We start from the raw sequence: 27924 nt of genomic DNA on the forward strand, positions 1-27924 counted from the left end.
GCGCATTATAAACCCCAGATACGAGTCTGTTTTGTCTTTTTGATGGAGTGCTGAAGACAGTGCCACAAAAATGAACTGCTTACTACACTTGGAAGTTACCAAACACTTCAAAAAATTAATGATGCTTTTGTTTTCTTAAACAGTAGTCAAATAGCAAGATATTAAAAAATTCTCTGAGCTTTTCTAACAGTACAATGCTCCGACAACCATATTTGAATAATCTCCCCGTCACTCCCTGCAACCACTGCCGAGGGTTACCCTTAAGCAGTGGTTCTTGCAGTGTGGTCCCAGGACAAGCAGCAACAGCATCAGCATCACCTAGGAACTTGTTAGAGATGCAAATTCTCGAGCCCCACCTCAGACCCACAGAAGCAGAAACTCTGGGGGTGGAGCCCAGCAGTCTATTTTAACAACCTTCAGGAGATTCTAAGCACACTGAGGTTTGAGGACCACCGCTCTAATAAAATAATGGTTATCAGAGCATGCTCTAAGACTAAATGTGCCTTCTGGGTAAGCAAAGAACTAACTTCTTGTCATATTTTAATACTGATGTTAGAAGTTCTAAATAAAGGAATTTCTAACAGAAGTTCCCCAGGCCAGGTGCCCATGAACATCACAAATGCTCTTGGATAACTTCCCAGTGTCATCACCTGAGACGAGAGGGGAGCATTTCTCCTCTAAGTCCAGGAGTTCACCTTTGTTCTATCTCACTCCCGCAGTAACCCATGTTCCACAGAGCCCACCACACAGCTATTTCAAAATGCACCACCATCTTATTCTAGCTTGACTTTCGGGGTTTAAACTGCTTGGTGGTCAGACAATGTACAGGTGCCCAATCTCACCCAATTAGCTTGACGCCAGCTCAAAGCATCAGACCAAACTCTCTCTGATTCTATTTCCAGAGGACAAGCTCCTTCTCTTGTCCCAAACTTTCAGTCATTCGTTAATTCAACCATTCATTCATTCATTCATGAAACATTTACTGAGCATACAATACTTGACGAGTACTTCTCTAGGCGCTGGTGAAACAGCAGTGAAGATGGCAGACAGTTCTGCCACTACAGAAGATCACAGCTACTGTCTGTCTGTCTTGTTCACATACCTTCCACCCTCCAGTTCAAAGCCTGAGCAGGTTTCCACTTAACTCCACGGTCTGTTGTGGCCCGTGCTCCACAGGGCAGCCCGCTGTGGTGGACCAAGCAGGAGTTTGAGGGAAAAGAGACTTGGGGTCGAATCCTAGCTCTACTCAGTCAGCTAGGACACTTGAAAAGTTACTTTTCAGCTCTCCAAGTCTCACTTGCCTTATCTGTAGAAATGACAATAATACCCCTCTCCCACAGTTTTTGCAAAGACTAAACACGATGGAGTACGGGGCGTAGCACCTAGCAGATGGAGAGTAAGTTCTACTTCCCAAGAAAAGTAGCACCCTTTTCTGCTTGGGCCTGCAGCTCATCCCTTCAGTTCAGGTCCAATCTGTCTCTGGACTTTCACTGTATCATTTGGATTTACTGCTGGCCAGTATTTCTCAGTGTGTGGACTGTAGACCACCAACTTCAGAATTATCTGGACTGTTTGTTAAAAATGCAAACGCCTGGGCCCCACCATGGATTTACGGGTGCAAGGGAGAGAGCAGGAAATCTCCTTCTTTAACAAACTTACCAAGTGATTCTTTGCACACCACAGTCTGGAGACGACTGGTTGAGCTGCTCTCAACTACCTCCCCAAGCCTCTTCTTGCCTTTCTCAAAAGCAGCTCACTAAAAAGCTTACTAACTTTGCCCACTCTCCTCCTCACTTCAGTCTCTCGAAAGCTATTCTTGAAGAGGAAGTCGAGTGTTATGGTTGAGAGATCAAGCTCAAACGGCAACAGGCTTGGGATCAAATCCCAGCTTTACCACTTACCAATGGTTCTCAAACTGTGGTCCCTCAGCAGCAGCATCACTCCCAGGTGATGTTTAGAGATGCAAATTTGTGAGCCCCGCCCCAGTTGGACCGAATCAGAAACTCTGGGGGGCACCCCAGCCATCTGTGTTTTCCCAGCCCTCCAGGGGATTCTGATGCCGGCTCTAGGATGAGAACCACTGGCCCTTCCGAGCTGAATGACCTTGTGCAGAGTCACAGCTTCTCAGAAACCTTCATTTCCTCATCTATGAAATACCAAAAGTGCTAACCACACGGAGTTGTGACAGTGAAATGACATGATACATATAAAGAACTTAGTACATAGTAAGCACCTGATAAATATCCATTGTTATTATTATTAAGCAAATTGTCCTTTGTCCCATGGATTGTATTAAATCGGGGATGTGTTTTTTGCAATGGTGAGTGGAAACCATTGAGTTATGCCATCTTAAATGGCTCAAAGCTTACCAGCTCAACTAGTCTTATTTTTGACTCCAGCCCAATCAACTGAAACACCACTCATTAACTGTCTCTCTCTGTGCCTTCACTATTCTCGTTCCATTGTTCAGAATACCCTTCCATTTTCTGCCTACATAGTCCAAATCTTACTTCTCCCAGAAGGATCAGCCCAGGTCTGCTACCAGATCTTTCCTGACTGCTCCAGGCCAAATGAATCTGCCTTTCTCAGAATTGTCAGTTATCATCTATGTGGCAGGATTTAACCCCTAAGCACATGCGTGCCTACTACTGGTGGGTTTTATTTCATATCTAGTTGTCTTATCTCTTTAATTTCAAGGAGAGCTCTTGAGAAACAGAAATGGTACCTTATGGTTCTTTTCAACTCTCTTCCCTATCCATCCTCTGGTATACATTAAAGGAGTGAATGAAGGAACACACTCCTAGAGCAGAGCCCAGGATCTTTTTCTTTCTTTTTGGAGGAAGATTAGCCCTGAGCTAACATCTGCTGCCAATCCTCCTCTTTTTGCTGAGGAAGACTGGCCCTGAGCTGACATTCGTGCCCATCTTCCTCTACTTTCTATGTGGGACGCCTACCACAGCATGGCATGCCAAGCAGTGCCATGTCCGCACCTGGGATCTGAACTGGTGAACCCCAGGCCGCCAAAGCAGAACATGCACACTTAACTGCTGTGCCACTGGGCCAGCCCCAAGCCCAGGCTCTTTAATAGAAGGCACAATTAGAGAAACTTAAAAACACAGACTTCTAAGAATGGTAATAATTATAGCAGCTTAGGTTTGTATAAGCCTTCACAGTTTAAAAAATGCTTTGGTATTTCTAACAGAATCTAGTTGTCACAAAAACCTCATGAAGCAGGTATTGACATCCCTGTTTTGCATATGAGGAAAGACATTCAGATCATTTTCACGACTTGCCCAAGGCTGTAGAACTAGTAAATGGCAGAGCTGGGCCTCCGACTCGTATCCCGCTACTTTTGCTGGGCAACTTTGGTTGATCTAGTTTATCACTGTTGGTATTTATCCTTCTTGCTCTGTGCTATAATCTCTAAATTCAACTCTCTCATTGAAAGTGAGTGCTGCTCAAGTAACGATGGGCCTTTCTGCTACTGTAGCTGTCAGGACAGGGCCCATTCGGAGAACAAGAAGCACAGCCTCACCTGGTGTTCCTAAGCGGGCCTGAGCAATGGTGAGTTTTTCATGGGGTGCTTGGCACTGGCAGCTGGTTTCATCTGCAAATGGGGCAGGTGCAGTCAGGGTCTAGAAGGGAAAAAGAGAAAGGGAATATAGTCTGACAAACTTGCCTTTGGCACTAACTTCCCCTGAAGTTTTATTTCTGTTGGCTACACAGGTATGATTAAGAAGTAGAATATATCCGCTGAGTCTTTCAGAGAAATATTGTACTGTTAGAAATAAAAGCAGGGACATTGTCACTGAAACCTTTTTTTGACTGATGCTTCAGAAATAATCAGAGCTCTGCAGTGTCTACTATATGCCAGGTACCAGGTGAGGTACTCTGAATATGTTATCTCTTTTAGGCCCCACAACACCCTATGATCGCTAGATACTTCTATCCTTCTAGAGCCATTCTATCCTTCTATAGCACAGGATAATACCATCTCTATTTCACAGAAAAGGAAACTGAGGCTTAGCAGGATTAAGAAACATGCTAAGTCATGCCCTAGAAAGTCACAATGCTCAGCTTTGAACATTTCACAACCAACGAGGGCAGACTTCAATCATTTAGACTTACCCACACCCCGGGGTACTCGGCTGGAAGGAATGCCATACTCAGAAGTGTGGCAGACATCTCCTGTATTTCACACACGCCAGCCTGGCCAATCACAAACTCTGATGTCTCTCCAGTACAAAGGCCAAAGCCCTTCTCTGTGCCCTGGGAGGGCCTAAAAGCACAGCATTTCTGGCGGGCTGCAGATAACTGCTCTATGGCAGCTCCAACAGCCACCAACGGCTGGAGGCCCCGCCCCAGGCAGCTTGGGCTGGGGCTCTGGGGAGCGCTATGAGAGAGATGTAGTCACTTGGAAGGCTGCCCAGGAAGTGGCTCTGCATTTTTTAGTCAGCCTCTTAAAATGAAAACCTCACTCTCTCCAGACAGAGGAAGAAAAAAGCAAGCGGTATTTTTGTAAACAGGGCAAATGCAATCGAGAGTCGTCCATTTGTAGTCTTTGAACTATGTCATTACCATGGTCATCACTATATCATCTTTGGTATTTTTAAAGCTGAAGTTGACGAGTCACTGTAAACGTTACTCATATTGTTACAGGAATTGTTTCTTAGAGACAGACACAGGTGTTCCTTAACTTGGGAAGACCCAACCGAAGAATGATCCATACATTCGAGGAGGGCCTATGACTCAGTTCTGCCATTCATTTATTCATTCCCTCACTGATTTGAATATATGTCATACACTATCTTCGAAGTGGGGATAGAAGTAGGGATAAGACCAGTCCCCGTCCTGGAAGAGCCCCCATCTCTTCTGCACTTCCAAGAAGCAATCCTTAGCCCACCCCCATGCCTCGGCCCATTGTAGCACCTCCCACTCTGGAAGCTGGAGTCCTGCCCCAGCATTGTTTGGAGACCTCCCAGTTGCCTGAGACTTTCTTAACTCCTACCTTCCCATTCAGGGCTTGGAAAGCAGACCAAGACTTGGGACATGGATCCGGGAAACTTGAGTCCTTTGTTGGTTCTTTTTCAGATACATTAAGGTGACCTTGTGGGCCATGGTGGGCAGGAGCAGCATTTGCAATATGGCAAAGGGTGCAGCGACAAGAGCAGAGGCTCTGCAGCCACAAAACTGGGGTTCAAATCCCCTTTCCAGCACTTACAGGCTGTGTATTCTAATTTGACTCTCCTGGTTGAAAGGAACTGATACTCACTAAAGTTAGCTCAAGAGACGAAAGATTATTCGAAGGCTACCCTGGCACAGAATCTGTGAGGACAAAAGGAAGAAAGGGGCAGCACCTGACCCCGGAGCGCCCTGCACCAACTGGCTGCTCTCTGCATGTGACTGTTTCTGTCCCACCCCCCTTTACCCTATATCCTTCCACTACATTAAAGTCTTTGCTTGCTACTCCCCCATAAACTTCGGCTTGAATATGGCCTATCATGGCCTCCTCGGCCTCCCTTCCCAACACTCATTCAACAACTTTTGATTGAGCCTTTCAGCCTTAGCTCCTGCTCCTACCAGCTTACTGCTTCTTTCCATGTTTCCAATTCAAATTCCTAAGGGAGAATCAGATTGGCCAAGCTCATCTTTTCAAACTAGGCCACAACTATTGAATTGGATTGGCTTGCATTGAATCAGGAGCCCACCTGGGGCCCACCAGATGTGGCTGGTGAGGGGAAGTGGAGTGGCAAGGGAGGTCAGAAGTGGCCTGTCATTGCACCGTTAGTAGGAGCTGTCACTGGGGCAAAAAATGTATTTGACCTTGTGTGCTCTTAAAAGGGAGTTCCTTAATTTAGTTGAATCTCAGTTTCATCTGTAAAGTGGGTACCTATCTTGCAGGGTTGTAAAAAAATAGAGATAATGTATATAAAGTACCTGGTACTCAATAAATTGTGGCAATTATTATTACTGCTATTAGTATTCATTGTTATATATCATAATATATAATACTATATACTATATATTATGATATAATAATAGATAATGTAGTTCCCCATAGAAACAAGCAAATTGACTCATCAGTGAATTTTCAGGACATAATCCAAAAAAGTATATGGATTGGCAAATGGGATTGGCTTATAGTAAGGATTCAGTAAGCTTTAATATATGTGGACAGTGAATCTTTTTTACATGATCTAAATAAATTACTATTTGGGGATCTTTCATGTGCTCGCCAAGAAATTTATTAAAGAGATAAGGTGGTGCTGTTTTCCAAGAAAGGTGTATTCTAGAGGGTGTGAAATCTGGTAATTAAAGCAGAAACAGAGAAAGTCATAAAGCATTGATAGTTACTCAAAGGTGAAGAAAAGGTTTATATGCATTGTGCATTTTGTTCTTAATTATTGTGGCCTAGAAGAAAAAGGGAGAAACGAAGAGATGAAAGGCAGAGGGAGTTCATAAGTGAGCTTGTATGTGCATGTGTGCACATGTGTACATTTGTGTGCTTGTGAGCATGTAAGCATCTTTAACAGCAGTTGACATGGAGAAGGGGTATTTCTTGTTATGTACAAGGCACTGTGCTTGGAATGGGGAGAACTCAAAAATAAATGAGCCATAGCCTTGCTGTGAACATTGCAAGAACACTGCCTTCCAAAGTGAGGCAGAATACCCCCGGGGTTGAGAGTCAAGCTCTGCATTCAGGAAGACCTTGGTTAAGGCCTGCCTACCACCAATCAGCCCTGTGACTTGAGGCAATATTTTTTCAGTCCAACACCCCAGAACTCCTTCTTCTCTGAGCCAGAACAAATCATTTGATTTACAAGGAATTCTATGCTACTCAGGTTTTGTCTTCGCCACCTATAAGGGGCAGACCAACTTGAGGACAATGGGAGTAAGATAGCCAGAGGCTGCAGTTAGGGGCAGGGACTGAGCCAACCTGGCCTTTAGGCTCTACACTGGCCTGCAGGGGACCCAAGCCCTCATCTATTCCTTACCATTGGCCAGAGCTAGGATGGTTCTAGAGATCCTCTAATCTATGCCCTACATAAGACATAAAACTGAGGCCCAATAACATAACATAATAGCTAAATCTTTGAGTGCCTACATAGTGTCATGTATCCATCTATACACTAAGCACTTTAAATGTATTAGCTTATTTAATTTGTCCACAACTCTGTGAGGTAGTTACCGTCTCCACTGAACTGTACAGGATCTGTCCTCAACAGTGACACCAAGTGGTAGCAAGAAGCAACAGCAGTGGTGGATCCTTCAGACTCAGTTACCTTTTTGGCTCCCTTTGAACTGAGGAAACTCTCAGGATTCTTAGATGATTAGGATAGAAGGGCCTCAAAAAGGAGACACTGGACTTCCTGATAATTAGAGAAGGGGGGGCAAACAATTAATTGAAAAAACAAAAGCACTTTGTGACCATATTTTTACCCAGACTTAGTGTAGTAGGTCAGATGACTTACATATGGTTACTGGCAAGCCTCAGCTTAGACTCCACACCACCCAGATCGCATTGCTGAATGTTTATAGCACATGCTATGTGTTTCATATGATGCTAGATGTCTGGAGGGTGTATAAATGGAGGAGAGAAATAAGGAAGAAAGGAACATAATTGGCTCTGGGGCAGCAATCCTCAAAGGTGAAGGGTGGCCCTGTTAGACTCGGTGGAGGTATTAGTTTGAAAAAGCATATTCAGTTTTCAATAACTTCATATCTGGGAAAAAAAAACCCTACCTTTTCAACATACAAATCACAGAAAATAAGCCTCTGGACTGGAGAGATCATCAGAGAATAGATTCTGCCCCCCAAGTAAGATACATTCCAAATTCATGGCTGGGGAGGCATATTAAATTTTTATGTTTAGTAGAAGAGAGAGGATTTTAAAGGGTCAAGAAGCGCTGGCCCAGAGCCCTGGACCTCACATGTGCAGGGGCCTTGCCAGACCACAGACTTGGAGAAAGAATGCAATAAAACTTCCTTCCACCTAATTTAAGATTTCAGAATCCCCAGTCATAGCATGAGAATATGTTGCCTATTTGCCATACAAGTTCTGGTTATGGAAACTGTACTGTAGTACCATACCAAAGTTGTACTCATCAGGCTTTCTAAAGGGCAAGACGTTAGATATTTGGGCATTTCATTTGCAGAATATATTCAATTGGTCTTTGTCAAATATTTACTTTTTTTAAAAAAAAAAGCTATTAGGCACTAGATAAAATATACAGTGCAAACATTACTTCAGTGCAAAACATGGTCGGTAGAACCTGAACTTACGCAATGAGCATCAATGAATGGCAACTGGACCAGACGGCAAGCTAATCAATCAATCAGAACTTATCACAGTCCTGCTGATGGCGACAGTCAGCCACAGAATTGCTTGTTTAAGCTAAGCCATTCTTAACAACAATAGGGCGGTTCAGTCAGATAGGCCTGAGTTCAAATCCTAGCTCCGTTATTTAACATCCATTTGATTCTTTAAATTTGGTTTTTACTTCTTAACCTCTCTAACCTTCAGTATCCTCATCTATAAAAAGAGAATAATAAAGTGACCTACCTCATGAAGCTGTTGTGAGGAGTAAACGAAATGATGCATATGTGATTAATATCTTTCTTTTGCCTCTCCAGAATCCACTGTCTTCCTACCCTTCTCTACTCTTCTCTGCATGGCTTCCTGTATGGACTGCACCAGTGGGCTCCGTTGCCTTCCTGCTTCCAGTTGGGTTGGGTCCACGGGAAGCATGCACAACACCGGAGGGCAGGACAAGAGTGAGCTCAGGGTATTTGTCTCCCTGGCTTCCTCTCTGCTAGGAAGCAGTATGTTGGGTCTGTCCTTTTACCACAATCCACAGCTCCTGTCAAGGGGCTCTCTTTATAGAGCGCTCTGTGAAGTCCTGGTAACCACTCTCCCCCTGTCCTTTTATGCCCAACGTTTCTAGCCTAGGGTGCATACTATCCCTGGAGGATTCCTTAAACCCTGCCCACGCCTTTGTAAACAGCCCCTTTATTAACCTTTCTTCATATTTCCCCTTTAGAGTGAGCTGCCTGTGTCTGGACAGGGCCTTGACTGATACAGATATATATCAGCACGATGCCAGGCTCAATAGATGTTAGCTAGCAAATGTTGATGAGGCCTGTTAGAGGCACAGAGATCAATCGAAAAGTGAATTACCCATAGTTAATAAAGTCATAACTATCTCAAGAACGTCTTCCAGTAGGAAAAAATTTTACAACGATAGAGCATTTTAATCAGGATACGCAAAAGAAACAAGAGGGGCCAGCCCCATGGCCAAGTGGTTAAGTTCGTGTGCTCTGCTTCAGCAGGCCAGGGTTTCGCTGGTTTGGATCCTGGGCACGGACATGGCACCGCTCTCAGGCCATGTTGAGGCAGCGTCCCACATGCCACAACTAAAATATACAACTATGTATTGGGGGGATTTGGGGAGAAAAAGCAGGAAAAAAAAGAGAAGAAGATTGGCAACAGTTGTTAGCTCAGGTACCAATCTTTAAAAAAAAAAAAGAAACTGTTAAGGCTTTATGGGAAAAAAAAAAGAGACAAGGGCAGGACTTCAGAAAGAATCTACTTCTCCCATGTAGGCCTTTGGCCTCAGGACTCAACAGCTTTAGGACCACAAATTCAGAATTACAAAAAGACATCACAAAATCCCATTCCTCAGTCTCATGCTGTTAGGTCTGTATTTATCTATCACCGAACATATTTTTCAAGGCCTGATTTCATTTGGGATCAAAATATTTTAGTCTTTTGAAGATAGAGAGAAAAGAAAAAGTCGATTTTATAGTGGACCATAGGCCCAGCACACGTGAATCACTGGCTTCTTGGACTGTGTCATCGATTACGTAGAAGCTCAGATCAGGCAGCTGCTGCAAAGCCTCAGCAGACGCCAGTGGAGGGCGGAAAAGGAAGCCTAGCACACAGCTCAGCACCAAGAAATATCCATTTTTCGTTTTAGCTAAGTATGTTATGCACATATTATAAAGTAATAGGCACCATTAAAAACAGTAAGACAGATGCATATGTACTGACAGAGAACGATTTCTAAGACATTTTGTTGAATGCAAAAAGTCACAAAACTATATGTATAACATGTATATCTGTTACATAGTATGATATCATTTATAGTTAGAGAAAAATAGGTAATTGTGTAGAAATAGTTTAGAACTGTACTGTCTAATATGGTAGCCATTAGCCACATGTGGCTATTTAAATTCCAATTATAATTAATTAGAATTAAATAGAAGTAAAAACTCAGTTTCTCAGTCACACTGGCCACATTTCAAATGCTCAATAACTACATGTGGCTAATGGCTGCTGTATCAGCGCAGATATAGAACATTCCTGTCACCACAGAAAGTTCTATCGGACAGCACTGGCCTAGAAGGGGACCTAACAAATTGTTAACTGGGATTATCTCTTGGGAAGAGGCATGGGGAGGAGAGAGGAAGGGATGCTTTCATTGTTTACTCCATATATGTCTGTTATTTTAGTTTTACAATGAGAACACATTCACGTAATGTATCTAATTTAAAAATAAATAGAAAGAAATATTTCCTCTCCTGTGAATTCAGAGATGGAGGAAATTTAATCAAGGACTAGGTATGTCCCAAAGGTGGGGGGAAAGGTGTCTAACAGGAAAAGAGGAGTGGCTTGAAAAATAACAACTATTATCTATAAACTGTTAAATGATATTATCCACAGGTATACGGAACACTTAAAACTCATTTGAGCTTTTAAAAACAATTTAAATTGTCTTCATAGTATCTACCCACTATTCATTTTTCCAACAAACACCATTCGAGTGCTGTGTTCCAAGCGCTGTTTTAGGTTCTAGGATACTTTAGGGAACAAAACAGACCAAAAAATCCTGCCCTTGTGATCCTTAAAGATAATAAACAACAAAAAAGAATGGAAAATGTGTAGTATGTTAAAAGGTGATAAGTGTGATAGGAAAAAAGAAGGCAAGGAAGGGGATAGGGACTGTAGGGGGTATAACTGTAAATAGGATAGTCAGTGAAGTTGATATATGTGTACATATCTAAGTATCTAAAGGATCAATTGAACCATGTGGAGAAAGAATACTCCAGGTAGAGAAAACATCAAGTGCAAAGGCCCTGAGGCAGGAGCATGCCTGGCTTCTTCCAGGAATAACAAGGAGGCTAGTATGCCTGGAAGAAGTGAGCAAAAAAGAATAGTAGTAGGAGATATAGCCACAGAGGTGAGGCAGAAGGAAAGGGAGGAGGCACCCAGTGGTGTGGAGTTTTTAGGATGCTGTACAGACTGGCTTTCACTCTGAGGAGACAGGAGCCATCAAAGAGTTTTGAAAAAACAAAAAAGAGTTTTGAACAGAAAGTGATATGACCTAACGCAGTTTTAACAGGACCACTTGGCTGCTATGTTGAGGATAAACTGTAAGAGGTCAAAGGTAGAAGCAAGAAAACCACTGAGGTATCTGGTGTAATAATCAGCCTTGAGTAGATAGATGGAGGCTGGGGCCGAAGTGATAGCAGTAGACGTGGTGAGAAGTAGCAGATTCTGGATAGATTTTGAATAAATAAAATTTGGATGAGGCCAGCCCTGTGGCATAATGGTTAAGTTTGGTGTGCTCTGCTTTGGCAGCCCAGGTTCGCAGGTTTGGATCCCAGGCACAGAGCCTACACCACTTGTCAGCCATGCTGAGGCAGTGACCCACATGTAAAGTGGAGGAAGAGTGGCACAGATGTTACCTCAGGGCTAATCTTCCTCAGGAAAAAAAAAATTGGAATTGATTGGATGCAGAGCATGAAAGAATGAGAGGAGTCAGGATAATTCCAAAGTTACTGGCCTGAAGTTCCTGGCATATAGAAGGTTCTCAATAAATATTTGTTGTATGGGGGAATTTAAAGTCACTGGAGAGAGAATGATTATTGATAAAGATTAAACTCAATAAGAAAATAAATACACTTATCAATGTTTCATAACTTTCTCTTATCATCATCATAATATATACTATAGAAAACTTGGGAAAATAAAGAGAGGAAAGCAACTCATCAAGAATTCTACTTCAGGACCCGGCCCCGTGGCTGAGTGGTTAAGTTTGTGTGCTCCGCACAAACTTTGTGGCAGCCCAGGGTTTCGCCAGTTCCGATCCTGGGCGTGGACATGGCACGGCTCATCAAGCCATGCTGAGGCAGCATCCCATATGCCACAACTAGAAGGACCCACAACTAAAAAAATATACAACTATGTACCAGAGGGCTTTGGGGAGAAAAAGGAAAAAAATAAAATCTTTAAAAAAAAAGAATCCTACTTCCCAAATGCAAATCAAAACTACACTAAGATACCACCTTATGCCTGTTAAAATGGCTATAATCACTAAGACTAAAAATAACAAATGTTGGAGAGGGTGTGGAGAAAAGGGAACCCTCACACACATTGCACTGGGAATGCAAACTGGTGCAGCCACTATGGAAAACAGTATGGAGATTCCTCAAAAAACTAAAAATAGAAATACCATACAATCTAGCTATCTCACTACTGGGTATCTACTCAAACAGCTTGAAATCAACAATTCAAAGGGACTTATGCACCCCTATGTTCACTGCAGCACTATTCACAATAGCCAAGACATGGAAGCAACCTAAGTGTCCATCGACTGATGATTGGATGAAGATGTGGTATATATGTACAATGGAATACTACTCAGCCAGAAAAAGGGACAAAATCATCCCATTTGCAACAACATGGAAGGACCTTGAGGGAATTATGTTAAGCGAAATAAGCCAGACTGAGAAAGACAAATACCATGATTTCACTCATATGTGGAATATAAACAAACACATGGACAAAGAAAACAGTTCAGTGGTTACCAGGAGAAGGGGGGGGTGGGCACAGGGGGTGAAGGGGAGCACTTACGTGGTGACAGTCAAGAAATAATGTACAACTGAAATCTCAAAATGACGTAAACAATCATGAACGCAATAAAAAATAATAAATAATAAAAATTTTAAAAAGAGAATTCTACTTCCCAAATACAACCTTTGTTACCATTTTCTACATTTCTTTTCAGGCTTTCTGATATGTTATTTACATACATTAACAACTTTGGAATCTGACTGCACCGACAGTTTTTTTCACTCAATATATCACGATTATTTTATCATGTCATTTAAATAGTCTTCGACCTCACTGATCTTTGTATTAATAGACCTTACTTTTTAAAACCAGCTTAGGCTCACAGCAAAATGAGCAGAAGATACAGAGACTTCCCATATAACTCTCACTAATTTTGATAGCTAGAAAACATTCCACTGAATTAAAAAAGCATAGTTTATTTAAATATTTGTTACTGAATATTAAGGTGTTTATAGTTTACTAATATAAATAATATTCTAAACATAATTCTGAACCTCTCATTATTTCCTGAGGATAGAATTACTTAGATCAGGGATAAGAACATTTTAAAAGATAAATATTTGAAGAACAGTGTAATATATACTGGTAAATTACCTTCTACAAAAGCTGGATCATTTATACTCACATTACAATGTATGAAAACACCTAGCTTGCTGCCATCTCACTGGCATTGAGTATTATCTTTGTCAATTTTATAGACCAAAAAATGGCATCATGCTGTTTCAATTTACATTATTTTGATTACAAGAAAGATGGAACATTTTTCAAATGTTTATTAGCCATTTGTATTTTCTTCTGAGAATAATCTGTACTTTGCTCATTTTTCTATTGTTGAGAATAAGTATTTTAAAGTTAGTTAAAAGCAAAACAACAGCACAGTTTTAAAATTATCTTAAATGTCTTTTAAAATGCATTTTCTAACTTTATCTAGAGTCCCTTCATAAGAAGTCCATTTTTTTAAAGATTTTATTTTTCCGTTTTCTCCCCAAAGCCCTCCAGTACATAGTTGCATATTTTTAGTTGTGGGTCCTTCTAGCTGCAGCATGTGGGACGCCGCTTCAGCATGGACTGATGAGCGGTGCCATATCCGTGCCCAGCATCTGAACTGGTGAAACCCTGGGCCGCCGAAGCGGAGCACCAGAACTTAACCACTTGGCCATGGGGCCGGCCCCCAGAAGTCCATTTTTTTTGTTTTTTTAAAGATTTTATTTTTTCCTTTTTCTCCCCAAAGCCCCCCCGGTACACAGTTGTGTGTTCTTCGTTGTGGGTTCTTCTAGTTGTGGCATGTGGGACGCTGCCTCAGCGTGGTCTGACAAGCAGTGCCATGTCCGCGCCCAGGATTCGAACTAACGAAACACTGGGCCGCCTGCTACGGAGTGCGCGAACTTAACCACTCGGCCACGGGGCCAGCCCCGCAGAAGTCCATTTTTTAAAGCAAAGTGTGAACACCCACCTCTAGGTCAGCCTAGTAATCACTGCCCTTTTAGCAAGCAGGGATCAGAATTTTAATTATGCTATACGGATACAGGCCTCCTTAAAACACTGACCACCCATAAGCCATAACTCCCCTCCACGTGCCCACCTTCCAAACCCCACAGCAGTGGATTTCACATAGCTGGAAGACTCTTAGTACTACAACACCACACTTCTTTGATTCTAAAATGTACATTTCCCCCCACATTTTAACATGTCTGAGATTAGGAGGGGTCTTACAATAAATGTTGTCTTAAAATCAGTGTTGGCATCAAGGTAATGGTGGCCTTATAGAATGAGTTAGGAAGCGTCCTATTGATTCTGTATTTCTTCTTGATTCAGTTTTGGGAGGTTGTATGATTATTAGGGAAATGCAAATCAAAACTACAGTGAGATATCACCTTACATCTGTCAGAATGGCTATAATTAACAAGGCAAAAAATGGAGAGGGTGTGGAGAAAAGGGAACCCTCATACACTGCTGGTGGGAATGCAAACTCGTGCGGCCACTATGGAAAATAGTATGGAGATTTCTCAAAAAATTAAAAATAGAAGTACCATACAATCCAGCTATCCAGCTACTGAGTATTTATCCAAAGAACATGAAATCAACAATTCAAAGAGACTTATGCACCCCTATGTTCATTGCAGCATTATTCACAATAGCCAAGACATGGAAGCAACTCAAGTGCCCAGCAACTAATGAATGGATAAAGATGTGGTATATATATACAACGGAACACTACTCAGCCATAAAAAAAGACAAAATCATGCCATTTGCAACAGTGTGAATGGACCTTGAGGGTATTATGTTAAGTGAAATAAGCCAGATAGAGAAAGACAAACACCATATGATTTCACTCATATGTGGAAGATAAACAAACACATGGATAAGGAGAACAGATCAGTGGTTACCAGAGGGGAAGGGGATGGGGGGAGGGCAAAAGGGGTAAAGGGGCACGTATGTATGGTGACGGATAAAAACTAGACTATTAAGGGTAAGCACGATGCAGTCTGTACAGAAACTGATATATAATAACGTACACCTGAAATTACACAGGTATAAACCAATATGACCTCAATAAAATAATTAAAGAACAAAATCAGAGTTGGCCATTTTCTGACACTGTAACACCTCTGAAATGGAAGTGCATCTTATAATTAGTGGCATCTTAGATTCATGAATTGCATAGATGCTATTAACAATAGGAAATAATCATCTTTACCTAGAGATGATAAAATTCCATACCCTAGATCAATTTTTTCTTAGGCAATTGAGCTTAAGGAGTTTATAATGAGCATCAATCTTACATCTTATTCACATCTCATCTCCTTCCCCAAAGGACCTGAGTGACTTGAAAAAAATTGAAAGTTTAAAATAATAATTGTGAGCCCTGGGGTGAGGGGCGAAATATGGGTTTCAAAAATAGGCCAGGGAGAAAAAGAGCACACAGGAATGCCTATCACGGTCCTCTACGTTTCAGAGAGGGGAGCCACAAAAACGGCTTTAAGCTCTCTGCAGTCAAAGCAGAGAAGAGGACAAAGTTAATATGGCCCTTAAGCAAAAGCACAAAGTAGCTATTGAGGAGAAGCACAGCATTTCCAGATGCCGACTCTTATAGAAATTCCTTCCAGGGGCCTCCAGAAGGGGCATGCTGGGTGATGCCATAGCGACACTAACGTACTCAACAACAGCCCCCTGATAAAGACAATCCTGTTTTTTTATATTTGTCTGTGTAGCATCCTCCATGCAAGGCAAAGCGCCAGAACTAAAAGGCAGTTCAGAAAAGCATTTCTACCAAGGACCAAACACGCAATCTGAAAATGCAGTTCTCTCCCTCATGGCTGGATCCAAGGACAAGATTTAGAATATCGCGACCAGGGTTTTCTAACGTGGGATGAGCAAGACAATCCACCAGAGAGCAACACTTGTGCATAGATTTATTTTTCATGTTAAGTAACAAGAAAGGAAGCATGATGAATATCGAATTCTAAAATATGGATTTATGCTGGCGCCCCATCTCTGTCAACGTAAAATCGACAAGGTGTCCTCAAGGAAGAATGCAAGTTGTGCAATAGAAAGGAGAGGCCTGGCTTCCCTGACATTTTCATTTGCTTTCAGCTTATTGCAAACTGCTGCAGTTCACCAGGCCTGGATATGTGCATTTGTGGATTCTATTTTCTAGTTTTAACTAAACTGATGCTCACGAGATCAGCAGATGGTTAAAACTTTTCCTGCAATGAAATAGGAAAGCAAAGATAATACAAGCACAAGTGAACAAGAAAGTGCCAGAGCTGACCCCCCTACTCCTTGTACGAGTTCTGCATCAGCCTCATTATCAGGTGTGAACAACGATGACCTAATCAAATGTGACAAGAAGAAAGCTGAATGGAAAATCATCACAGAGAGGACTATGGAAATAACTGCTGCTATTAGCATTAAACCTCACCTGGAGCATATATTGTACCTTGAGATAACAGTTAATGATGGTATGAAGCTATTGTAATTACCGTGATACTTGAAAAGGAAGCATCCAGAAGATGAAGACAAACCTCTATGATTTCTGAGCAATATTTCAAGTCATATGATACTCAATCCAGCACTTCACAAAACATGGCTACACGCGATGATAAATATTTAGAAGACTTTTTTGAGTTTCCATAATTCAATAAAGAAAAAACAAAAATCTCATACCGTTGCAGAAACACCTGCTCTCAGACCACAGTAAAAGTGGCTGCTCTAATGTGTAGAAAAAAAGTCATGTCAAACTAAAATGCATTCCTTTGTCAGCAAATATATTTAGAAGACATATAGAAAACATTGCTGAAGGTTGGAAGAAACAAGCATTAGAACAAATTATGCAGTGTGGGAGGTTTGCTATACAGTTGGATGGAAGTACAGATATTTCTAACATGTCTCAGCTTGAGGTATTTGCTAGATTCTATTTCAATAATAAAACCCTTTTTTTCTCAGCCCAAAGGAAAGATGTTCCAAAGAAGAACGATTTTCCAAAGAAAGATGTTCCAAAGAAGACGGATCCTGCAAAGTGGATAACTTCTTTAAGAAAAACAATATTTTACGGAAAAAGTGTGTAAGAACCAATGAACTGATTGCTTTGCTCTTGGACCCCGATCTCCTACCTATTTGAGAAATATCTGTCTTCTTTCCACCACCTTTCCTCTATGGACTCTCTAAATGTTTTTTCTCGGGGTTCCATCCTGGAAGATTGTGGAGTAAGTAGATTCATTTAACCCAATCTCAGAGACAGATAGGCAGATACAGAGAGGATTCTAACAGTTTTAATTACAGCTCTTCTATTTTTCTTCCCTTTAAAAACTTCCTTGGATAACTTGGGATCAGTTATTTTCTAGAATTTGCCCTGTAGCAGGATTATCCTGAGATACTCTTGCCAGCTAACCAAGTCTATCCACTCCCTTCTGAGTCTAGAAATTTGTGAGGGCAGGCCACTGATAGAAAACAAATATGGACTGGGCACCATGGATTTTAATTCACAGGTTACCCGACTAGGGCTGGACTGGTCCTAGAAATAAGGCAAGTTTAGTTCAAGGGCTTATCTACACTCTCTCTGGGCCTGGGTATACTGATGCCTGAAAGGGCTGAGCACATTGAAGCTCTGTGAGCAGCCAAGAGCTGTAATTGTAGGTGGGATCTGATACCATCCTTTAGAGTGTTTTATCTATTAGATCACCAGAATTGTTTGGAAATGGGAAGTCTGTTGTAGAGTGTACTCTCTCTCCATTACTGTGGTTAGAATATCTTTCAACTTTGCATTAAAGCATAATATACACACAGAAACGTACACATTCCTAAGTGTGCGACTCAGTGAACTTTAACAAACCAAGCACACATAGCATCCAGACCAAGTAACCAACCACTGCCAGCACCCATCCTGTGCTCCTTCCATTATCCTGACTCGGTGTGTGTGTGTGTGTGTGTGTGGGAGGAAGATTGGCCCTGAGCTAACATCTGTTGCCAGTCTTCCTTTTTGCTTGAGGAAGATTAGCCCTGAGCTAACATCTGTGCCAATCTTCCTCTATTTTATGTGGGATGCCACCACAGCATGGCTTTCACGAGTGGTGTGCAGGTCCACGCCCAAGATCCAAACCCACAAACCCCGGGCCACCAAAGTGGAGCATGTGAACTTAACCACTACACCACTGGCCCGGCCCCCTCCACTATCCAGACTTCTAACATCAGAGATTAGTTTGTCTACTTTAAAAATATTTAATAGAAATGGAATCATATAGTACATTATATATTTATATATAATATATTATATATATTCTTTTGTGTGTGGCTTCTTTCATTCAATATTACATATGTGAGCTTCATCCATATTTTTGCAGGTGGTTGTAGATTCTCCGTTCTCACTGCTGTGTAGCACTACATTGTGTGAATATACTATGATTTATTTATCCATTCTACTTCTGCTGGGCATTTGAATAGTTTCCAGTTTGGGGCTATTACAAATAATGCTGCTAAGAACACGCTAACGCTAGTTTTTGGTGGCCATGTGCACAAATTTCCTAGGTGTAGAAGTGCTGGGTCAAAAATATTTCCTTTGAATTTCTAAATTTACTACAAAGAGCCTAGACATCTGATTCGTTTCCCCTCCTAGTCCTGAGGAAAAGTGACATGGGAGAGCTAAATACAGCATTTCTCAAAGTGCCACCAAACACATCTTGCTTCCGAATCACCTGGGAGCTTGAGCAGGTGATCCTCTGCTCAGTGAGGTCGGAGAACTGTGTGTAGTGGAAACAGAGGGCTTTAGAAGTCAGACAAACCTAATTTGTAATTGTAAAATCCCAGCTTTACCAGTTAATATTTGATCTTTGGGGAATTACTTAGTTCTTGGTTTCCTTGTTTATAACATGGGGAATAGTAATTCTTATTTCACAGGTCTGCAGCCTGGTTAAACGAGATAACACACATAAAGCATTCAGCATGGCGCCTAACACAGTGTGCACTGTAAGTAGTTGTTGCATTCCCCACTCGCCCATGAAGAAAAATGAGTGTGTGAGACCTCTCGCCTTGAACCCAGTATAGAACAATTACCTTATAACTAAACAATTTGGAGGTTCAATAGAACTTATTATTATGTGAGTGTGCCTACAGTCAATATTGGGCACACTAGAGATGAAGCACAGAAGCCTGAGGGTACCAGGAACAGGCTTTTGACGTCATTTGGTTGGCAATAGGTTGTACATACCATTCCTGATGCTTCTATTAACCTATTATTTTTGTTGTTGTTGTTATTTTTCTTAAGTGCCAGTTTAAATAGCCCTCAGCATCCTTTTACACTGAGGTCAGGTTCAACATGCACGAACTACTAAGTGGAAAACAAAAACGCCAAGTCAAAGACTTTGGCAGGAGGGGGGAGATTATATGAAAATGAATCCTGCTCAATGGGCTGGCCCTGTGTGGCCCTGCACATTATTACACAGGCGCACACTACCAGGGCTTGCCGCTTTATTTTCTAATCACTGTGTTTTCAAGTATGCCTTCAAGATTGTGGAGTGCTCAACTGTCTCTTTATCCCCAAGCAGGGTCAGCTTTCCTAGCCTCCCAGACAACCTGGTTCATGCTGGGATAAAGAGGAAGCTAGGAATGTTAAAACAATAATGCTATGGTCTGAGGCCAGCAACGGGTAATCAGATCCTAGCAAGGTAGAGGCTGTTACCTGGGAGATCATTGGAAGAAAATAGGCCTAGCTTGCAATGACTTAGTTTGTTCCTACCTTCGTTGCTTTCTCCTTTTCATTCTGCCCTCAGTGATCAGATGGAATAAATCTTTTTCTACATATATTTCACAAAGGGGCACCAAGAAGCTTTGTGTGGGCATCAGCGAAAGACACAAGAATTTCAGGACTGTGGCCTGACCCACTGTTGGACTTTAACCCTGAGTATTAAGCTTAGATGGATAGCATCAGTTAGAGAAGGCCCCTGTATTCAATGCCACACTGCCACACCTCAAAGAAAATCCAATATTTCAAACTTCAGCATTATGAAACAGACAAATAAAGAGGCTATTACATTAAAAAGAGATTCGACATAGGTTTCTTTGAACGACGACTAGAACATTCAACATATGATTCAGAACACATTCAAATCTTTCTGAAGAATAAAGCAGAAGACAACAGAAGTGGTTTGTATAACATTAATGTAAAGTTCCCAAGTATTTTATTTACATTTGTTGTTCATAGCCAATGTGTCTTACCATCAGATCATTCAACCTGTTTTTACCTCAAATGGATAAAACCAAAAGCAAGTGAAGAGCAAGGTAGCCCTGATTTTCAATAGAAGCATTAGGTCAAAGAGAGCACACTGTGGTGGACCATGTTCCACGGCTACAGAAGCTAGAATCACGGTCTTGGAACTGGAAGAGATCATCTATCGAACCCATCGTGGGTAACAGAATTGAGGTCCAGAGAGGACAAGTGATTTGCTTAAGCCCACATAATGATTCAAGAGCAAAACTGAGGTTGAAATGACACTGTGGGCTCCAGCCAGCAGAGACCAAGCTGCAGCATACTTGTCTTGCCAGCCCCCCAGCCCTTTCACTGCGAGCCAGTCCATGTACCCCTGGAGCTCCAAATCTGGATCTGCCTTGATCTTGGGGGTTGGTGTGGAGCCCAGAGGCTAGAAGGGAACAGGTTCATTTCCTCTCATCACTACCACAGCAGATCAGGAACCACTCAGCCTTTCCACCTTTCGCTACTCCCCAGCCTGGAGGCCTCTGGAGAGAAAATACCTTGCAGCTGGATGCAGGCTATCCCATAATTACACTTCTGCACCTGCCAGAACCAAGCCACCATGAATTTGCCTCCACCTTCACAGAGAAAACAGAGGCTATCAGATAAGAGAGGCTTTCGACTTTCAATACCCTTCCCCTTACAACTTATTCTTACCCAAAACATCCTTGCCACCTTCCTCACCACCACTGTGAGAGAGGAGTCTCTTTTCCTACCTGGAGCCAATTCTTCTACTTGTGCACTGGAGCCCAACTTCTCCAGCTTAAGGGTCATTCCCTTCTCAATTTCCCCATCACTTTCACTCTCTCCCACTGGCTGTTTCCCATTTATATTTAAGTGCAAGTTGCTACCATCTTAAAAGAATGAGCCAACCAAAAGCTTTGACAAATTGCATGGATGAACGGAAGAATGGAAGGAAAGAAAGAAGAAAGGAGAAAAGCTACCCTCTCTCAACCCTAGACTCTGATTTATCCCCTTTTGAGTCCTATACATTCTATCCACTTCCCCTCTCAGTCAAGCTTCTACTTCCTCACCCTTTTAAAGGCTCCTCAACCTATTGTCATCTAGTCTCTGTCCCCACCACTTCGCTGAAACATCACCATTGACCTCTTCTTTCCAAATCCAAAGGAGACTTTTGCTTATTACCTCATTTGATCTCTCTGCCACATTTGGCTGAATTGGACATTCCTTCCACAGAACTTACCCTGCCCTTGGCCACTCGATCTCCCAGGTACTTGAGAAATACCTGTCTGTCTTATTTTTATGATCCTTCCTCTATTGGCTCTTTAAATGGTGTTCCTCGGGGTTCCATCCTGGAAAGATTCTGGGGTAAAGTAGATTAATTAAACCATATTTCATGTAGAGACAGGCAGATAGATATAAGGAGCTTTCTAATAGCTTTAATTACAGCTCTTCTATTTTCCCCCTTCTAAGAACCTGAGAGGATGGCTTAGGGTCAGTTACTTTCCAGAATTACCCTATAGTAGGATTACCCTGAGGCACTCCTGCTACTTAACCATTTCCATCTAGTTCCTTCTCAGCTCAGAAACTGTCTGACTCAATGGATGATGACATAAAGAGATGGAAAGACATCCCATGTACATGGATTGGAAGAACAAACATAGTTAAAATGTCCATTCTACCTAAAGCAATCTACAGATTCAATGCCATCCCAATCAGAATCCCAATGACATTCTTTACAGAAATAGAACAAAGAATCCTAAAATTCATATGGGGCAACAAAAGACCCTGAATTGCTAAAGCAATCCCGAGAAAAAAGAACAAACCTGGAGGCATCACAATCTCTGACTTCAAAACATACTACAAATCTACAGTAATCAACAAAGCTTGGTACTGGCACAAAAACAGGTGCACAGATCAACGGAACAGAATTGAAAGCCCAGAAATAAAACCACACATCTATGGACAGCTTATCTTTGACAAAGGAGCTGAGGGCATACAATGGAGAAAAGAAAGTCTTTTCAACAAATGGTGCTGGGGAAACTGGAAAGCCACATGTAAAAGAATGAAAATTGACCATTCTTTTTCACCATTCACCAAAATACACTCAAAATGGATCAAAGACCTAAAGCTGAGACCTGAAACCATAAGGCTTCTAGAAGAAAATGTAGGCACTACACTCTTTGACATCAGTATTAAAAGGATCTTTTCAGACACCATGTCTTCTCAGACAGGGAAACAATAGAAAGAATAAACAAATGGGACTTCATCAGACTAAAGAGCTTCTTCAAGGCAAAGGAAAACAGGATTGAAACAAAAAAGGAACCTACTAACTGGGAAAAAATATTTGCAAGTAATACATCTGACAAAGGCTTAATATCCATAAAATATAATGAACCCACACAACTCAACAACAAAAAATCAAACAACCCGATCAAAAACTGGGCAGGAGACATGAACAGACATTTCTCCAAAGAAGATATACAGATGGCCAATAGGCACATGAAAAGATGCTCATCATCGCTGTGCATCAGGGAAATGCAAATCAAAACTACACTAAGATATCACCTTACACCCATTAGAATAACAAAAATAACTAAAACAAATAGTAACAAATGTTGGAGAGGTTGTGGAGAAAAAGGAACCCTCATACACTGCTGGTGGGAATGCAAACTGGTGCAGCCACTATGGAAAACAGTATGGAGATTCCTCAAAAAATTAAAAATAGAACTACCATACGATCCAGCTATCCCACTACTGGGTATCTATCCAAAGAACCTGAAATCAGCAATTCCAAAAGTCCCATGCACCTCTATGTTCATTGGAGCATTATTTACAATAGCCAAGACGTGGAAGCAACCTAAGTGCCCATCAACAGATGAATGGATAAAGAAGATGTGGTATACATATACAATGGAATACTACTCAGCCATAAAAAAGAACAAAATCGTCCCATTTGCAACAACATGGATGGACCTTGAGGAAATTATGTTAAGTGAAATAAGCCAGATAGAGAAGGACAATCTCTGTATGACTCCACTCATATGAGGAATTTAAACATGTGGACAAAGAGAACAGATTAGTGGCTACCAGGGGAAAGGTGGGGTGGGGGGTGGGCACAAAGGGTGAAGGGGTGCACCTACAACACGACTGACAGTCAACAACGTACAACTGAAATTTCACAAGATTGTAACCTATCATTAACTCAATAAAAAATAAAAAAAAAATTGTCTGACTCAATTTTGCTCCCATCAATTTCACTCCCTCAGTTTCACGTCCATCTCCTCCATGCTGATGTCTCCCAGATCCACATCTCCAGCTCAAAACTCTCTCCTGAGTTCCAAAACCAAACAATAACTAGACACCTCAGAATGGAAGTCCCTATGGTATCCCCAACATAACTCTCACAAACTCGTGTCCCCTGATGCTCCCATCTCAGTGATGGCACCCACTCACTGGAGCCAGAAAACTGAGTCTTCCTTGGTACTGCCCCACCCTCAGACTCAGTTATCAAATCCTGGGGCATTTACCTTCTTAATGTCTCCTACATCCACCCAGTTCTCTCTTTCTCCACCGCCCCATCCAAAACTCCAAACTTGTTAATTCCCACCTAGAGTACTGCACCAGTCTCCTAACCGAAACAGAATAGGATAGCATAGAGTCCAAATATGAAGTAAAGGAAAGTGATTTTTGTAAAGCTGTGAGTAAATACATGTATGTGCGTGCCATGCAACACAAAAAGTATTTATCGTTGCAGCTTCTCAGAGCTCATCTTCCACAGGCCTGGACAGGCGTCTGGGCTCCTTCTGAAGCCACAAGTGGCTACTGAGCACTTGAAATTGGCTAGTCTGAATTAAAATGTATTGCAAGTATAATATACACACCAGATTTCAGACTTAGTATGAAAAAAAGAATATAAAATACCTCATTTATCATCTTTATATTGATTACATGTTGAAATAATATTTTGGATATATCAGATTAAATGAAATGTACTATTAAAATTAATTTCACTTTTTTAAAACTTTTTAAACTGTGGCTACTAGAAAACTTGAAATTACATTGTATTTCTACTGGACAGCACTGCTCTAGAGGCTGGTGGGTGCCACTCGCAATGGGGGCTGAAGATCCCCTCAAAATTAGGCTGACCCTTTCTATGACCAAAAATGGTTTGGGATCAGCAAGTTGTATCTTTTCTTCAAATGCAGGGACTTGTCTTAACTCAGGGATCAGGTTAATGGAGTTCTCCCTGCTGAGAAGTACTATTGCTCAATGGATAAAATTTAGCTTAAAAGCTGCACAAAGTCCACTATATTAAAGTCAAACTTACAAAAAAAGCTCTCTTAAGGGATTTCAGCATCCTGGCATGCTTCCACATACCAAACTACTGCCTCCTGTTAAACAGAAATGATCCGCAAGGGCAGGGGCTGTGGATTACTTCTTTTATTTCTCTCCACGGCACCTGGTGCATTGCTGTACGTGGAAGTTGCTAACCAGCTGGCTAACTGTGGATCTTGTTGGTAGGTGACTGTTTTCTCTAGTCACCTTCTAAAGCCCTGCATCACTGAATACTTTAAATCCTCCTCTCTGCCTGAATGAGGACACACACACTCTTTTCATTTCTATACGCTCAAACACCAAAATAAAACAAAGAACCTATCGTTCTTCTTATATTTGATTTAGATTTATTTCTTGCATAAGCAGTTTAGTATTAGGCAAATGAGGAGTTGGAGGGGTAGTAAAAGTACAGACTTAAAAGAACGGAAGAACCTAATCCATTGATTCCATGCTCAATATGCCTGACTATTATCAATCTGCAAGAAATGGATGTTGCATTTGGACCAGAACCAGCAGGAAGATGTCTAATAATAACCTTGGGCAAAATTCCAGTTGACCACAGTAAATGCCCAAGGAAGCTCATGTTTGCTTATTTTTACCAACGCAGCTCATTAAGTGGCTCACATTTAAAATATATGCTGCTCTGAATGGCTAAATGGATAGTGATACTAGTAAAGGAAGCCATTGATGTCTCTGGAAATCCAGTCACCTTTCTGAGCACTAGCGGGTGAGTGTCCTACCTCCCAACTGACATAATGCACCTTCTGCAAGACAGCAGTCTCTTGGCACTGTTCCCCTTTGAAGTAAAGCCTGAAATGAACTCCTGCTAACGTGGCATATCAAACCAGCCCTTTTTTATTTCCAAGGCCTTCTCAGTTGATCCATGGTACATCTATCTTCATAGTAGTGACTACGGCAGGCTAGAATTACAACTTCCTTCTGACAGCAGAATGCACTCCTAGAAGAACTTGACCAAGGTCATTAACTAAATCCGTAAGCAGACAGCTTTCAGGGTGGCTGGGCCTTGTTAGAAAGGATTTATGGAGCACCTGCTGGGCCCAGAGGATTTTAGGCATAATCTGAGGGTCGGGGAGATATGAGGACACAGTCCTTGCCCACAAAGAGTCCTCATCCCTCAGGTGTTAGGACTCCAAGGAAGGCTGTTACACCATATTGCCCAAGGCCACTCAGTTTTTTTCTTGACAGTCAAGCTTATAAGTCACTTTGCATCATGTTTAAGCAAGAAAATAGCAAAGAATGGAAAACAAGTCAAGGATCAAGAATAAACATTGTAACAATAGAAAGAAGAGTTCTCCAAAACATCTCAAACCCCAGCACCATGGTAAAGTAGAAAGGGTAATACAGGATTACATTCCTAAAATAAAAGCTCTATCATAAAACCTAGGTAATTTTCTGTTATTTCTTTTCTAATTTATCAGTGTTATTTAATTCTATTTATTCCCTTCCTTTCTTATATTTTCTTCCAACAAAAAATAAGGCAGGTGGAAAAACTACATGTTTACCTTTCAGAAAAATTCCCCCTTGAACATGATTCCATTGGATCCTCAATATCTGTATCAATTTGCTACCTAGAAGAATCTGAAAGACAGATTGCTTTAAAGTCCTATTTATTTACATATGCCAGCTTCCCGCTTCATTTCCTTAAAGGACTATGCCAAGCTCTGTATTAGAGGCCAGAGATACAGTGAGGACAAGACAGGTTTCTACTCAACATCCCCCTGGCAAACTTTGACTCACTCTCATGGCATTTATGAACGTCTCCTTTCTGCCCCCACTGCAACTGGTAACACACCTCTTCGCACACTGTGCTCTTATCATCCCGTATGGAAACGATCTTTTTCTCTGTCTCTTCTAGAATCTCTCGGTCACAGACTACTTGAGGGCTCAGAACTCAGCAGTAGGACGTAGTAGCTACTCAATCAATGTGGGCTGAGTTAAAGCGGATCACAGTAGACACCTTTCACTGTAAATAGTATATAGACACGCATAGTAGACACAGGAACACTGTACACAGCTTCTCGAGTGCCACGCTACATAGAGAACACAGTTCATTACAAAAAGGGCATTTTACACAATTGCTGAGATTTAAATAAAATTTATATTTGCAGACTATGACATTCAGTGACATAAGTTCACATTCCAGGACTTGCAGTAAAACTTTATGGCCCTTTACAAACCCAGAAATGTCCTTTTCCATATTCCTAAGTAAAGTTAGAGCGAGTTTGGGGAGCCAATGTGTGCCTTAGCTAATACAATGAGAACCACTCTGGTAATTGCTACCTTTGGTAAAGATGATGTTTTGTTATTGAGTCCTGCTTCCTCTTTGTTGTTTGTGCCATTGAGCCAATTCTGACTCCTAGCGCCCCTGTGCACAGCAGAGAAGAACCCTGCCCAGTCTTTTAATGCCATCCTCTCCCCTTCTGCCGCTATATCAGACAACGCTCTGCTGCTACTCAAAGGGTTTTTTGAAAAAAAAAAAAAAAAAAGATTTTATTTTTCTTTTTTCTCCCCAAAGGCCCCCGGCACATAGTTGTGTATTTTTGGTTGTGGGTCCTTCTAGTTGTGCTATGTGGGACGCCGCCTCAGCAGGTCTTGATGAGCGGTGCCATGTCTGCGCCTAGGATCCGAACCAGGGAACCCCGGGCTGCCGAAGCGGAGCGTGTGAACTTAACCACTCCGCCACGGGGCCGTCCCCTATTCACAAGGTTTTCATGGCCATTTTTTCGGAAGTGGGTGGCCAGGTCCTTCCTCCTAGTCTGTCTTAATCTGGAAGCTCCACTGAAACCTGTCCACCATGGGTGACCCTGCTGGTATGTCAAATACCAGTGGCATAGCTTTCCGTGTCAGACCAACACACAGCCACCACAGTCTGACAACCGACAGATGGGTGGTGTGGTTCCTGAGAGCGCTGAATCTTAACCACTAGACCACCGAGCTGGCTCCA

At 41.8% G+C, this 27924-nt stretch overlaps 1 protein-coding gene across 10 annotated transcripts in view; it reads right to left on the bottom strand.

Moving 5' to 3' along the window:
- The window catches only part of PCYT1B (phosphate cytidylyltransferase 1B, choline), a 152295-nt gene that overhangs the window by 98129 nt on the left and 26242 nt on the right, over nt 1-27924 (bottom strand). For 6 of the 10 annotated variants that reach the window (XM_070256822.1, XM_023633377.2, XM_014728794.3 and 3 more), the window contains exon 2: nt 3536-3635. The exons of 2 other annotated variants lie outside the window; for them this stretch is intronic. In XM_070256822.1, coding sequence (XP_070112923.1) covers nt 3536-3635 — 100 coding nt within the window. Of the gene's footprint in view, nt 1-3535; nt 3636-4128; nt 4439-27924 lie in introns of those variants that run through there. 2 more of the 10 variants (XM_005614048.4, XM_070256821.1) reach the window with 1 other exon arrangement.

The sequence above is a fragment of the Equus caballus genome, chromosome X (assembly GCF_041296265.1).
Source record: "Equus caballus isolate H_3958 breed thoroughbred chromosome X, TB-T2T, whole genome shotgun sequence".
NCBI lineage: Eukaryota > Metazoa > Chordata > Mammalia > Perissodactyla > Equidae > Equus > Equus caballus.